The 15,511-nt window shown below is 38.3% G+C and overlaps 1 protein-coding gene across 11 annotated transcripts in view; it reads right to left on the bottom strand.

Moving 5' to 3' along the window:
• Positions 1-15,511, bottom strand: part of LOC128255988 (diacylglycerol kinase 1) — a 59,457-nt gene that overhangs the window by 7,857 nt on the left and 36,089 nt on the right. For 6 of the 11 annotated variants that reach the window (XM_052985954.1, XM_052985955.1, XM_052985953.1 and 3 more), the window contains 10 exons: positions 12,834-12,959; positions 12,647-12,771; positions 10,618-10,726; positions 9,694-9,825; positions 7,977-8,188; positions 4,774-4,905; positions 3,988-4,177; positions 3,840-3,926; positions 2,169-2,380; positions 304-1,152 (listed from right to left, as the gene is read on the bottom strand). In XM_052985954.1, the coding sequence (XP_052841914.1) occupies positions 304-1,152; positions 2,169-2,380; positions 3,840-3,926; positions 3,988-4,177; positions 4,774-4,905; positions 7,977-8,188; positions 9,694-9,825; positions 10,618-10,726; positions 12,647-12,771; positions 12,834-12,959 (2,174 nt within the window). Of the gene's footprint in view, positions 1-303; positions 1,153-2,168; positions 2,381-3,839; positions 3,927-3,987; positions 4,178-4,773; positions 4,906-5,794; positions 6,319-7,976; positions 8,189-9,693; positions 9,826-10,617; positions 10,727-12,636; positions 12,772-12,833; positions 12,960-15,511 lie in introns of those variants that run through there. The other 5 variants (XM_052985958.1, XM_052985960.1, XM_052985964.1 and 2 more) reach the window with 5 other exon arrangements.

Raw genomic sequence — 15,511 nt, 5'->3', positions numbered from 1 at the left:
TAAAACAGTGAATGCATTTTACCGATTCCTCAGTTACACCCAAACAAGCAGAAAACATGTTAAAATCATTCCGGTGCAGTTGGATGCCCTGATACAAAAAAATTGGTATCATAAAAACAAAAATTGTGATCAGTGAGTCCAACTGCACTGGAAAGCCATACTTATATATCTGCAGAAAATTACATTAATTTTAAATTAGATAACATGCTCGGCTATCGTATTCTGCGGTACAAGTGTGACAAATGCAAGGCCATTAAACTTGGATTGTTGTTTGGTTTAGTGCCTGCAATGGAGCGTACTCACCACGCCGACGGAGAAATAGTTGTTGATAATGTTGTAGGGCACCGTGCAGTCCTTGTCACATTGCACTTTGATGGGCTTCTGCTGCTCGAACTGCAGATGTTGCTGCTGTGCCGGCACACTCGTCGAGGCGTTCGGTGTTGTGGGTGTGATTGGGGTTGCTGCAATGCTGTTGCTGCCATTGCCATCGCCATCTCCATCTCCATCGCCACCTTCTTCATGGTCGGACAAATCCAACGACAATGTAATTTGCTGTTTAAGGATGTTGTTTTGCTTATTGTACTGGCCATTATTATCGCTTTGATTATTCCCAACTGGCGTTGCTGGTGCAGCTTCCTCAGCTGCATCCGATGCGGCTCCTTGTTGTTGCTGCTGCTGCTGCTGCAGCTGTTGTTTGTGCTGCAGCAGCAGCGTCTCAAGTGACTGCTTCTCCGTCTCGTCCGACCTCCTGGCCAAGGATTTTGGCCGGACTTCGGCTTCGACAACGGCTTCCGTTTCCGCATCCTGGTTGCCGTTGCAGGGACTGCCGCTGCTCGTGTTGCTGCTGCTGCTGCTGAAGGTGGACCGCAGGGTCTTCCGCAGGCACTGTGTCTCGAAGGTGGACATCGAAATGCTCTTGGTGGTGGTCGTCCGGGTGGTGGTGCTGTTGCTGTTGCCGAACTCCACCGTGGCCGTCTCCATTTCCGTTTCCGTTTCCGTCTCGCTGGCCATCATAATCGATGTGGTGGAGGCGGCCCTGGCTGCCTGCTTGCTCTGGCGCTGAATTTCCTCGAAGCGCTCCATCAGCGACTTGTCGACCACAACACTTTGCGACAGCTCAATCACCTTCTGCATATTCGAGTGCAGCGTCACCTGCAGCGGGAAAAGTGGGGAAAAGGGAAAAACTTGGCTTAGCAGTTGTCAGTCGGCAAGCACAAAACGTGTTTAAGGGTGAAGTTTTGCGGATGCAGGTTGCCAGCGTCAGCACCACGCCTTCCAACCAGACAAATTAGTTTCTGAATCGTTTTGCCTTCATGGGGAAGAGGAAATGGTGTGCGTGGTAAGCGCTTTGTGGCCAATAATTGGATTTTCCTGCTGGCACAGCCACTTGCCACGCCCACCACAGCCTACTCTGGGATGGCCAGTATGCCAATTCGATTTGATATGCAGAAAAAATATACTCAGGCTAGTTAATTAGGCCAGATAAAGCAATAAATGGAACAAGAATTGCCCAAAATTTAATGTGTTCTGGGATCCATTTGGTTAAGGGTCAAAAATTAAAATCTGCACACTAGTACCTACGGTCCTGTTGCCGAAGGCGATGAAAAAGATTCCAGCTAACTCAACTAAGCGGTAATAAAAACAAAAACACGTTTTTAAATATAACTTAGGTTAAATAACTTTCTTACCATATTTAAAGAAACACAAAAGATCTTGCTAAAAATAAGTAAAAAATACTTTTTTTTTCATACTCTTAAATTTGTTTGAAAAATAGAACAAAGACGGGGAAACTGCCAAATGCTAACGCTAAAATCGAATCTCAGACGCAACTAAAAAATAATTTTCAAAATTAAAAATTAAATTAACATTTAAAAACAATTAATCTGAATCCGTCGGCAAATGCTTGTAGAAAATTTTCATAAGTTTTTTTTTTTAAGTTAGCTGTGAATTAACAGATTTAGATTACGTGTGAATCTTTTGGAAGTGAACACTGAAACTGGACCGAATATATATTTTTAATTTTTAACAATGATTAAGTTTCTTTTCGAGATAAAGCACCTCAGCAATTCGTATATTTTTAATGCTTTGTTTTGATCACCAACAATCAAACTTTGTTTCTAATTTTGGATTTTTGATAAATTGTAGTATTTTCCTTTCCCATTACTTACTTTTGGTCGCAGGTCTTCACTGGGCGGCGTGTTGGTGACCTCGATGCTCCATCGGTCCAGCATCACGGTAGAGGCTCGCCGGATCTTCTCCATGAGCTTAGGGATGTTCTCGCCCTCGTAGCCGCCGCCCCATCGGAGGCAGCGAGCTAGGTCGTTGCCCGTCCCAAGCGGAATCACTCCAATGGCAGGCTGGCTGGCCAGCTCGATGGAATCTGCAGGACAAACGCAAAAAAAAAATCAGTCTTAAAATCTGTTAAATTTACGGAGCGTTTGACCCAAAAATCCTTCGATACAATCACAAATGTAAACGAAACAGAACAGCAAACCTTATTTTGTTTAGTGCAAGTCGACTCAACCGGGATTCGAACCGAGGCTTTTGGATTCGTAAACGCATTAGCCGGTTGCGCCACACTGGCATCACAATAAACTGTGCACTACGCCCGTATAAGAATTCGAAGCAATTTGTTTGCAATCAAATAGCTTTTATTAGCTATACTTTTGAGGTTTTTGAAAAAAAAAAAAACATAAAAACCAAAAAAAAAAATTGATAACTTTGTCTGGGATTTGAGCTCGGGTTCTTAAAAGCTTACCCAATGTTTGATGTTCCAAGACCCTTACCCCCTAGGCCAATCATTTTAAGAACGAAATGTTCTTGTTTTAAATTAATAGTTCTTGTTTTTTTGTTAAATTAATAGTTTTTAAAAGAGCTTACTGTTTTTAATATTTCTGATATTATTTACTTATAGTGTTTTAAGCAGGGATAAAGCGAAAAATATCGTTTTCTCTATGTGTTAAAAAACATTTTAAAATATTATTATCAAGTATGACCCGTACTTATTCTGAACACGTTCGTCCTAAAAATTTTAGGAATTATTCGGCCGATTTTCAAGAACGTTCGTGCTAAAATTATTCGTTCTACTTTTTATTGGGTGTACAGTTTGTAATTACATTATTGCTTGGTGCCGTTTATTTAACCATAAATTTAAGTTTTTTGCAGCCCATCCCAGTAATCTTTAAATGTAAAGCGTAAATCTGTTAATATTCTCTACTTAAAAAACGAACATAAGATTCAAAATTATAGAATTATCTAATTATATTATATTTAAACCAGTTGACAAACAGCGAAGTTCAAATTTTGCTTACATATATTTCCGAATATTCAACTGAACTGAGTTCTGAACTGTAGTTCTGAACTATCAAACTTTATCGCAAAGAATATTTAAAAAAAATGTGAATGCAAAGAAGTTATAATTGTTTTTGTTTAATTTTGTATTTTGATGATTCTTTTATGGTCGCCTGATTTTAACAAAATCAAAAACGTAGCTCTGAAATATTTAATCATTACTCTATCTTTAAGAATATTAAATAAAATTATAAACAGCAAAGTTGTAATTTTTCAAATAATTTATCCGGTTGTTTTTAAGGGAGCTATATGATATATATGATATATGACAAAAACTAACTAACTAAAACTAAACTAATTTTCGGAAATCGAGAAAAGTACAATGACAGACCCTTACAGGCGTTACAAAATTATAAATGGGCTGGCTGACTAATTTGTTTTCTTGTTCTTCGGAGATCATCACATCATATTTCCGATAATTTTCTTGCCACTATTAAACGTATATAATTTGCACTAATGATTAAATCCCGCCCAACCACTACACTTACCCATGGCCTCTAGAACCCAGCCCACGGTGCCGTCGCCACCACAGCAGATGACCCTGAAGCGGGGCAGGTCCTTGAAGAGCGTAAGTCCTGGCAACGAGAGCGGAAATCAATCACCGTGCTTGAACGGCCATCACTCACACACACACACCCTCCTTGGGGCCGCCCTTGGACAGGTCGTACACCTGGCGCGGATTGAGCATGTACTGGAACTTCCGCAGGATGCGATCCCCCTGGCGACCGCCGCTCTTCGGGTTGACAAACACCAGCAGCGGGCAGCTCAGCTCGTCCGGCGGCGTGATTTGGAAGTGGGTGGCCTGGTGGTGATGCATTTGGGATTTCTGGTTACGAGTTCAGTGAATGTCATAAAAGTGGGTGGGCAGTAAGCAGCAGTTCCGATTGTTTCGTTTTTTGTTTTTTTTTTTTTTTAATTTTGTTCGGGGAAAGTCAATTTTGAAAGGGGGTTAGTTAGCCAATTGCGAGGGGTTAGTAGGGCTATATTGCAATACACCAAAATATTATATGAATATTTAATAAGAAAGCATATCTATTCCTAACCTCCATGATAATTGAAATATTGGTTACTTTAAAGAAAGAAAACAAAATAATCAAACATAATTAATATTCCTCATAAAAAAATACTATTACAAAAATCAAAAATAATGATAACTTATTTTTAATTGTCTCTGTAAAAACAAGTCTAATTTTAAATTTTTTTGGCATAGATCGGTGAAACGATTGTAAAACAAACTAAAAAGAAAAATAAAGGGCTCAAAACCACATTTCACAAATTAAAAAGCCATAGTTAACCTATATCTAAAAATAGTTTCAGAATGCAACTTTAAATAATTTATTAAAATATTCTTTAGCTAGTTTTAACTGGGAAAATGGAGGGGGTAGGTGGAGCAGGCAAACTGTTCAAGATTTGCAATTGTACCTTGTGCGCCTGGTTGACGGAACGCTGGCGATCCAGGACAGCAGGACAGATGGCCGTGGGCGGGACCACCAGCTCGGCGTACTCCCCCAAGGTACATTCCTTCTTCACAGACGAAGCGCAGCGGTTGTGGAGCTGTCGAGGTGACGGGAGGAGGAAACCAATTAAATTAGTGCGAGCGGCGGGCAACATCAAAATATATTACAGGATATCGCGGCCTCATGGAAGTTTAACGCTTTTAAATTTAATTTCTACTTGAACGCTGGCCAAAAGCCACTTATGACGGAAAATGGGAGGGAGTGGCTCAAGCGTTTATTTCGCCTTAATGAATGCGATTAAAAGTTTGTTAGCGCCGACTACTCCACCCGCGGTGCAAGAAAAATGGTTAATTTTAGACTAAATGAGATTTAGCGCGGATTTTCCTTTCATTTAAATACCAATTTCACTGAAGCGTTTTCTTGGCTTTTTTCTAATGACCGCGCGGCTTCCTCTTTTGCATAACATTTCACAGCTGCGGCCTCTGATTTGGATTTGGTCATTCACTGATGACCAAGCTCTAAACTTTTTGTTTTTTAATTAAATAAGTCGATGGGAGCGTCGGGAAAATGTGTCTTGGCTATGGCAAGCTAATTGTTCTTCATTAGTTTTAAGCAAAAATATTACGTTTAAGTGATTAATAGTTAGTGTATTTGTTTTAATATTAAATATAGATACTATTAATGAAAAAATGAAATAATTTATAAAATAAACGAAATAGAAATAGAACTATCTTTGTTTAAAAACGCCAAATTGCTTGGAAAACATGATTTCTAAATCAAATGAAAGGTATTTCTAAATAAACCACTATAGTCTATTGATACTTTATCATACGGATGGCAGTGGTGAAGAATTTCCTGCCGGAGGAGGAGCAGCACGACAACCACACTTCCCTCTTATCGTGGGCCAAACTTTAAGCACACACAGACACATCCACTCAAAATGCAAAGTTATTGACTGTCAAAAGCGACGGCAACGTTTTGCTTACAAAGTATTTGCCGATGCAGCAGCATCCGAGTCGCAGGACCAAGTTTCCCCAACTCCGCTCCCGCCGGCGGTCCTCCGGCAACAACAAATTCGGCATTATCTCCGCTGCAGTTGTCAAAGACACAGGACACGAAAGTTGGTGGCATGCGACGGCGGCAGCAGCGCAATTTGCTCGGGACGTGACAATTTGCCAGCCATAACGAAGTTGCCAGCTCATGTGTGGAATCGAGGGGTGTCGCGCTGGAGGAAGGTGGGAGGATGACGTTGGAATTGCTGCCGGGCTGCGAATCACAGCTGCCGACACTGGCTCCGACAAAACTGCAGACGGAGTGCTGGGCCAAAGGCTGCCTTGTTTTTCCGAATAATTGGAATTTTTGGTTCGAAACAATGCTGGCAATCGCTGGCGCAGCAGATCTGATTTGGTCTTGTAACGGATTGATTCTACGTCGATTAACTTGCTTTTGAGACTCATCATGACTGCATCTTTACACAAAACCGCCAACCGATGTTTAACGACTGTAGCCTTTGTCAAAGTTTAATATATTTAGTCTGTTCAAAAGCCAAGAGTGCACATAAATGACTATGCTAATTCATGACCACCTTAGGCTGTATGCGATTAAGCCCTTATTTGGGAAAAGGCAATCAATGGGCGTCTTCAGCAGATGATGGATCAGTTGTCAGCGATCAAGTTCTGCTGAACGCCTATGATACATTACGCATTAATTAATAAATTTTTGCTTGTTTTGTTTGTTTTTTGTTTTTGTTTTGTCTACATTCTGATTTTTCTGTTTATTCATATCAATATTTTCACCATCTGTATAGGCTAGCAGATATATATCATGTATCAAGAAAAGGTAGCGTACTATTTTTAAGCTTTTAAGAATTTTTGCAACATGATCATTGATCACACGCTTTCAGTAGAACTATTGTAAGAAATCCATCAGTGATCAGTGATCATGTTGTTCTGCTGAATACGACCAATGACAACCGAAAAATACGCTTTTGCATTCATTTTAAATTACAATAATCCATTATTTTATACATGTTAACCAAAATAATAATAAACAAGAAAGGAAGCAAACTTCGGCAAGCCGAAGTTCATATACCCTTGCAGCTATTGCAAATACTAAATATTCTTGAAAACATTAAAATTAGCATTTACTTGCGAGTATGTTTAAAAGCATTGAAGCTATGATGATTTGTAATATTAATTTCATTAAAATTGGACGACTGTAACATAAAGCTCCCATGAAAACAATAAAAATATTTAAAAAAAAAGTTTTTTTAAATTAAACTTTTATGTTTTTTAATTTTTTTTAAATTTCTTAGTACTTATATTAATTTTACAGTTTAGAATTACGCTTTTATTGTTAATAAAATTGGAAAACGATATCATATAGCTGCCATATATGATTTTTAAGCATACACGCCAGTAAATCATAATTTCTAAGTTTTTAAGAATATTTAATTTTTGCAATAGCTGCAAGGATATATGAACTTCGACTTGCCGAAGTTTGCTTTCTTTCTTGTGTACAGCTTACAGGTAGCCATCAGCATACCAACATTCTCCTTAGTCGGAAGGAGAGGTATGGTAGTGGCATGTTTTGCCAGCTTGTCAGCTATACAGTTGCCTGTGATGTTCCGGTGTCCGGAGACCCATATAATGTTAATGTTATACCGCGGAGCCATATCGTGCAGAGTGCTGCGACAGTAAACCTTTAGCAATCATGCTATATTATTTTTAAAGATGTTCAATATTGCGGCTATATTTAGTAGTCTCATTGCGCACACTTTCCGGTGCTCACCGGCGCCGCCGTCCAACGTGATATTAAAAAGTTTTATGAATCTATCTTTTTCGAACCGTATGACCGTATGGTCAGTATGGCAGATAGATGAAAGCTATCTTTTTTGAAATAAAAATATTAAGGGATTGGTTCTCAGCACTATAAAAACTTATTTAGGGCGAAGATTTATATTCCTTTTCCTTTTTCAACTTAAAAAAAGGATCTACCTTTAAACTGGAAACGTTATGGAAACGTACGACCAATTTTATAGAACTGTGTTATGCTGTTGTTAATGGGTTGACAAACGATGTGTCTAATTACGAATAAACATATTGTTTTCAGAACAATGCACCAAAATAAATTGAATTTAAGTCTCCAAGGTCTAACCTATCCACTCACCATCATGTGGCACCAGCGGCAGGTGAGTCCTGTAATGCCGTGGTAGGCCTTTATCCGCTTGCGGCACTTGGAGCATCGCCCGTAGCAGTTGCCCTCCACCCAGTGGTGCAGCAGGTCGCCGCCGGACTTCGGCTTCTTCGACTTCACGTACGTGGTGATGCAGGAAGCGGGAGCGTGCTGCACGCACCGCTCGTGAACCGTGTACTTGCACACTGCCAATAATAATAACAAAATACATTTACGTTTTTAATACTTTTTTCTTTAAAAATAACTTTAGTTTTATCTTAATAAATATAGTTTTATTGTTGTAATTTCTGGACAATTTAACCAATTCAAACAAGCTAAAGAGTAAATGGTCCGGATAATATATTCTAATTTCACATCCATTGCTCCGACTTGTGTCCACACTGGGAAATTGTCACAGCGCGAGTTAGAAAACAAGTAAATGTCATGGTTTTCTGATATTAAAGTTTCCATCCATATTGTCTTTCTGAAGGGCCGTTAGGGTTTTGTATGACAATTGGAGTCTCGCATCTTGTAATAAAACTCTTCTTTCTCTATAAATTAAATGTATTTTTTACTTTAGTTTAGCAATGTATATCAGCAACGTTAGATAAAATTATAATATATTGTTTTTTAATTACTTTTAATACTTTTTATACTGTCTATCTCAGTTGTTTCTCATTACCAACCGAAATTTACACATTTGTTTTCTTGAAATGTTTCAAACTTTATTTGCTTTTACCTTCGAGTTATTTTATTTTTTTTTTTTTTTGTGGTGCTTCTAATTATCTATTATAAGTTTTGTCAGAGTTTAGAATTAATCTTAAATTCTTTAAAATATTTATGCATGATTTAACATTTTTCCAATTTAAATCCATTTTGTGTTTGCAGTTTTCCATATTTGTTGTGAAAATCTATATTTTATACCGACTAGGATAACTTCAAATGAGCTTTAGTAGTTATATTCAAAGAGATTTGCGTAAATCTATTTTTGTTTGGCCTTTTTTGTTGTGTCTACCATATTTATTTGAGCGCACAAAAATTCGAGTTGGTGAATATCGTATTGTATTTTATTGCTTGTGTTTCAGTCACGTTTGCGTACGTTTGCGTGTTTTCGGAACTGTTAAAGCAATCGAATAAACAAAACATCACGCTTAAAGTTTACAGAATTTAAAAAACTAAATAAATTAAAAATTTCTAGAAAAAATACATTAATGATTTTACGGCTCATTTAGACTGAAAGTCGCATTCTTTATGGGACTGGTTCTGATAAAGTATAATCCGATTTAAATAAGATTCATAATTTAGTTTGTGCTTAAGCGGGACGTTTTATAGGTACAGAAGATCGATTAAATTAAATTTAATTAAGCCCATATTTCGCTTGAATATTATTATTATTAAAACGGATTAAACATGAATTAAATAAAAATCTTGCAATAATGTATTCGAACACATTGGGGCATTTTGTTTAACCAAAGAGTTTTTATGCAGGCTTACATTTATTATTCGTTTTAGCTAAAAGAGTTAAATATGTAAATAATGCCCCCTAATAGATTCTTTAAGTATTAATGGAATAAGTCGAACACTTTGCCGCTTTGCTTCTGTGTGGTTTAATGGCCTTAAAGTTACTTTGGCTAAAACGATGCCGTTGAAATAGACAATTTCCTGTCTTTAGACACCACCACACAGGGAGACACTCCCCACAGATACTCACGCACACAGCAGAGACCCTTCTTGCCGAGGCCGACCAACATGTTGAGGCAGAGGTTGCAGTACGCCGGCTTGCTGAAGTGTTTCAAGCGCCACACATGGATGCCATCCTCCTTGAGCGTGGTGCTGTCGACACCTGGGGAAGATCGAGGTGTAGGATGCCAGGTGGCGGTTGGAGATGAGGGCGTAGGGGCGAGTTGTCACTTTGCATAAGCGTATGGAGGGCGCCTGCAGCAACTCCTCGCTCCCCTGGGCCAGCTGGGCAAATGACTTGATTATTACGGCAGCAGCCAACCAGTCACAGATCAAGGCATTCAGCCGGCAAAGATGCATTTAGCAGGGGAACGAGGTGCAGCACACAGAGAGAAAATATTGCAACTATTGGTCATTGTTTTGATTGGCTTTCAACATAAAAGGTTTTCTTTGTAGACGAACGAATTTCAGTTATTAAAGAATATGTATTTGGCTAAAACAACTACTTACAAATATCGCTCTGGCATACTATAGCATTAAAAAAGTTCGTTTTTAGGTGAACATTTTAAGAACGGTTATCTAAAAAATTAGCTAATGGTTTTCATCTTGTTAAACGACTCAAAATAAGACTTACAAATTTCAACGTTGCTCTCGACATAAACGACATTTGTTAACTATTTGCTAGAGTTATAAGATATTAAACTACTGATTTCAGTTAAGCATATTTTCATCCAATCACTTCTTTTGGTGATTTATTTTTTTAAATGGCTTCTATTGTTATTATTTTTATTCAAATTTCAAAAAACTTTTTAATTTTTATAACAGTTCTTGATTTTAGAACAACAAAAAACCATCTTGAAACAAGAGCTATTCAAAATCAAGTATTGTTGAATGAATGTACAAATCAAATGCTGAAACAATATTTTCTCTCTGTGCTGAATGAGAAATAACCCACCTAGGAGCACGAGCAGTGGAATGGTTGTCATCCCGCCTCGCTGCCACTCGTCCAAGGACACTGTGCCGTCGGCGTCATAGTCAATTTCAACCATCATCTCCTGCAGTATCTGTAAGTACAAAAAGCGATTGCGGATTGCAGTGAGTGAAGTGAAACCAAAAAAAGGGTTATTTTAGAGGGAATGAAATTTAACGGAAAGGTAACTTCCTGTTTGGAATGCACTTCTCCTCGGTTTAGGGCAATGTAGACCTATTACCTTTGGTTGGTTGGCAAACGGATTTTCTTAAGAAATGCAGTTACTCGTAAATATTTTTGGGAACGTCATCAATCTAATTTAACGCTGCTTTTAGAAGTTTTAAAAGAGCTTAAAATGTGTCAAAATAACTTCAAGAATGTTTTTAAATTATTGCACACCTTTAAACACTTAAAAATTCAAGAGCAACTAGGAGTACAAGAAACCGATCGATGCAGTGCGAGTACTTTTGCTCAATAAAATATTCACTTCCAAATTTATACAACTTCCGAATCCTTTTTCTTTTTCTTGGGAAATTTCATATTCTCCCGGAAATGAATGCCAGAATTATGCAACTCATTAAGTGTTTTGATTATTTGCGGGGAGCAACCGGAAAGCGAAAAGGATAAATAATGGGGCCCGACGAAAGGCTGACCCAAACTTGGCTTCTTGGCTTCATGGTAGGTCTTGCCTCAAAATTATTTTGATTAAAATATTTTCTGTGTCTGCCTAGAATTTAAAGTATGCGGCAGTCATAAAGTCGTGATGGCGATGGCACTGGAGCTCAAGGTTCTCGAGCAGCGGAAAAGGAAGTCGGTCGAGGGCAGGGGACAGAGGACAGACGGAAAATGCGGCTGGAATCATTCCGCTATAGCCAGGGGTATTTTGTTAATTGAGTTTTGTGGCGCTTTGACTTTATTTGCGGTCGCAGTTCTTTCTTGTTTTTCCCTTCCTTTCTGTATATATTTTTTGCTTTGCCTGTCAACATCGAGGGGGTTTTCTCGTTGTTAGGGGGAACGCGTTAAGCTTGTTCTTTTTGCTGTTGGTGAAACTATTAAGTCGCCTATGCGATGTGGTAGGCAACACCACAAATTTGCGGTTGAAATGGAAACCAAGAGAACACGTAAAGAAATGTAAATGAATAGTGAAAATATATTATCATATAATTACAAAATATGATTTGGATGTGTGGAAAAAAGATCTCTGTGGACAGAAGTGCACGTAGTGACGAACTCACACCAAGAGTTCGCGTTTGGAGAGGACTATTTCTGCATAGCTCCTTAAATTTTAAAACTAATACACTGAAAGTAAAATCTGATATATTAAGAAATTTTGAGTTGGGTGACTGGTGGAATATACTGTACCCGTTTTTCAATGTATTTACATTATTCATCAACATACGACAAAAAGTATCAAAATTAAAAAAAAAACTATATTGAAAAAAAAATCACAATCTACATAGAATCAAAAATACTTTTCTGCAGCTTGCCGAATGAGAAAATAGTAAATAAAATTGTATGACACAAAATTGAATATAAGACATTTAGGTTGTTCAAGGTGCGATCGTCACGATTTTCTACCTCGTTCAGAGGTTTTATTTTAGAATATTGAGAATGTCTTAATTTTAGGTTTATATAAATATCTTGCAGTGTATGTTTAAATGTGTCCGAGACATTACTTATTTTTCTTCCTGTGTGGCTAAGCCTGGACTATCGCCGAAGTTGAATGTTCAAACAATGAAGCGAAATTAATTTCAAGTGTTTTTTCCGTTGTGTTTTGTTTGGTGCTTTGTTGTGTTTGCTGCTGAAAATGTTCGTAAGTAATTGAAAAAGTTTTATTGGATTGAATTGGATTGGGTCAATGAGTAGTTGAATGGGTTTCGAGGTTCGTGACCGCCAAACAGACTATAGTGTGGGTGCTGTAAGTGGATTTGCCGAATTGCTGTGCATCGATGTCGATTGCAATTGCTATCGCGTAATGAGTTTTTAATGTAAGCCGGACTTAACCGGCACTCACCGGACGCAGTTCGCTGACATCCCAGCCGAGATACTCGGCCACGGCCATCATCTGGTTGACAATGGCGTCCATTTCGGCCGTGTCCAGGACTCCGTTGCTGTCCGTGTCGTACAGCCGGAACATGACTGCAAGCAATGAATAAATAAGCGGAACCGGATCGAAGATTGCAGCTGCAGGTCGGTCTTACACTCCAGCTTATCCTCCGGACGGCCAGCCTCGAGCAGTGATAAATAGCAGACGACGTCCTTCAGGGGGACCTTGAGTGTCAGCGGATCAAAATGGGAAAGTTTTCGCGCCAGGAGCTTAATGTCAGCTGCAAGTGAAAGAGGGAATGGGTGAGTGGGTGGTGGGCAGTGGATATTGGGTGGAGAATTGCATGTGCAAGTGCATTCATTAAGTGCTGGGCACTTCGAGTGACAGAGTGGACGCCCCTCATTATTCTTAATGCCATCGACAGCTGACAGCCAGTTCCCATTATGCTTAATGTTAATTGCCAACATTTGACCGGGCCGAAAGCCAGCGCTTCGTTATGGCTCTTAATGAACCCGAGCATCGGGAAATTGTGCCGCAATTTGTTTTCCAGTTTAATGTGATAGGAAGGAAGGCGGCTACTTGCTTTTAATGATTTGAGCCTGCGACCCAAAACTTTTCTCATCTTATGCTCCAGATACTTTACCTCGCTCAACTTTGTTTTGCTATAATTACAAATTTATTCACCTTTCCTCGTGCTTTCTACTCCCTATTGATTTGCAGTCAATTCCGGCGTAATTACATAATGAATTAAAATCAAAGCGCTCTGAATGGCCCAGCAAATTGTTTAGAAATTTTCAAAGAACTTTCCGTTTGTTTGGTTTCTTTGCGTGTGCGAGACTATGAATGATTTCCATCTTTTATTATTTTGACAGGCCATTTGTGTGTGCTGTTGATGTTGTAATTTATATGTTAATGCAGGCAGCGCGGCAGTTTCCATCTAAGCTAGTCAAACAGCCGAACAAGACATGGAGATGATTGTATTTTAGCTAATTATGTTTGCCCAGTGTCGGAACGTTTGTTGGCAATAAATTAAAATACATACACATATAGCGCAAACAATGCTAATGTTTGCCCTTCTTCTTAATAACTAAATGAGGCTGTCGGTTTCGCGATGAGTGCAGGGAAGTTGAGTAAACAGGGCTGAGTGTGTGAGCAGGATCAATGTCGACTTATTTGCCGGCCTACATTTGGACTAATAAATTTAATTCACACACACAGCCAGCCGGAATACAAAAAGCAAAGCAAAACTAATCCAATTAGCGCTTAAGGCGCTCAAAGGCACACACATACACTCGGAGGAAGAAAGCAGACCCTTGTTGTACTTAATATATAATGCTAATAGGAAATTCCTGACTGGGCCTCGTCCTCGTGCCTTTTGCGTAATTTGCTGCACCGAAAAAAAAGGACAACATCAATATGATAAGTCAACGTGATCTCAAAAATGTTTAAATAAGATTTATTCGATGCATACATCCATTTTGTTTCAAATTTCAAATATAAAAATATTTCTTATACGTTTGAAACTCTTTAATATCTTTAATTGATATTATTATAATTGACAATAGCTATGGTTTTACTAAGACGTTTGTTTTTGCTTGTGTAACGCGATAATAAACTTAGTTGTTGAAAGTATTTATGCCAATCGTTATTTAAAAAGGAATTTTTAACACAAATGTTAGGAAAGGGATGAGTTTATAAGAATTAGGAGCACTAAATGTCCCTTGAAATGAAATTACATTTAATAAACAATATATTATATAAATTCAATATATATATATATATATAGAATTATACTATATACCTGCATTTATATTTTCATTTGGCCAAAACGGTCTAACAGGATATTTGGATTTTATAATTATTAAATAAGATATTTAGCTAAAATGTGTACATAGTTTTGTTGCTGTGTACTCCCATCCTCTGAACTTTCAGGACAATGTCTTTCAATTGCTGGCAAAATGCGTGAAACTGTTGGCCAGCGACAAAAAAGGCAAAAAAAGAGGATAAAAAAAGCGAAATTTACGTTCATTAATCATTCTCGTACACATTTCAAACGAAGCAAAATGAATGGAAGCAGAAAGAGAAACAAAACGATGGCAGCAGAAAAGCAAAAAAATGTTGCTGCATACTTTTAGGCCGCAAGTGCGCCTCGCTTTGCTTGTGTGTGTAAGAGTGTCCTGTTTCTCTGTTCTTGTGTGCGTGTGTGTGTGTGCGTGTGTGTGTGAGCAATAAATGTTAATTTAACGCAGGCTTCGCATTTTACGAGTTGCTACTTCGTGAAACGCAAAAATGTTTCTAATTGTGCGTTGATTTACGACACGATCTCTAAAACAAGAGTCCCTCAGTTTTATTTTTTGAACTTTTCTTTGTTTTTGTGTTAGGGGATGCTGGAGAGGCGGGAAGTAAGGCTGACTTCCGGTGCGAAGTTTCGCCTTTGCAAAGGACTGCAACTTCGGCAGCGGTCCCAGCTCCATAATTTATGAACTCATGAATTAGCGAATGCCCCCGCCTTGTTTTCCTTCCGCGCTGATATTTGCTTTTGGTACTCGCTCAACTAATTAGCAAGTTCGGGAGAAAGTTAACTAAGCAAATGGCAAACAAGCTGAGGTTTGCTTCGTAGTCTAGATGAGCTGCAGTTAAGCCAATTTCGCTAAGCAGGTATAAAAATTAACGTTACGCATTTTATTGAAGAAACGTAGTTAAGATTTTTATTAAATATATATTTAATATGCGTCATGAATATTTTGAGGATTTACAAAATTTCAGTTGTACAAAAATGAATATTTATTTGCGTTTGAAATTGGTGAAAAAGACCCATTTGCACTAAAAATC

The sequence above is a fragment of the Drosophila gunungcola genome (assembly GCF_025200985.1).
Source record: "Drosophila gunungcola strain Sukarami chromosome 2R unlocalized genomic scaffold, Dgunungcola_SK_2 000012F, whole genome shotgun sequence".
NCBI lineage: Eukaryota > Metazoa > Arthropoda > Insecta > Diptera > Drosophilidae > Drosophila > Drosophila gunungcola.
This window is presented reverse-complemented; position numbering and strand designations above follow the sequence as displayed.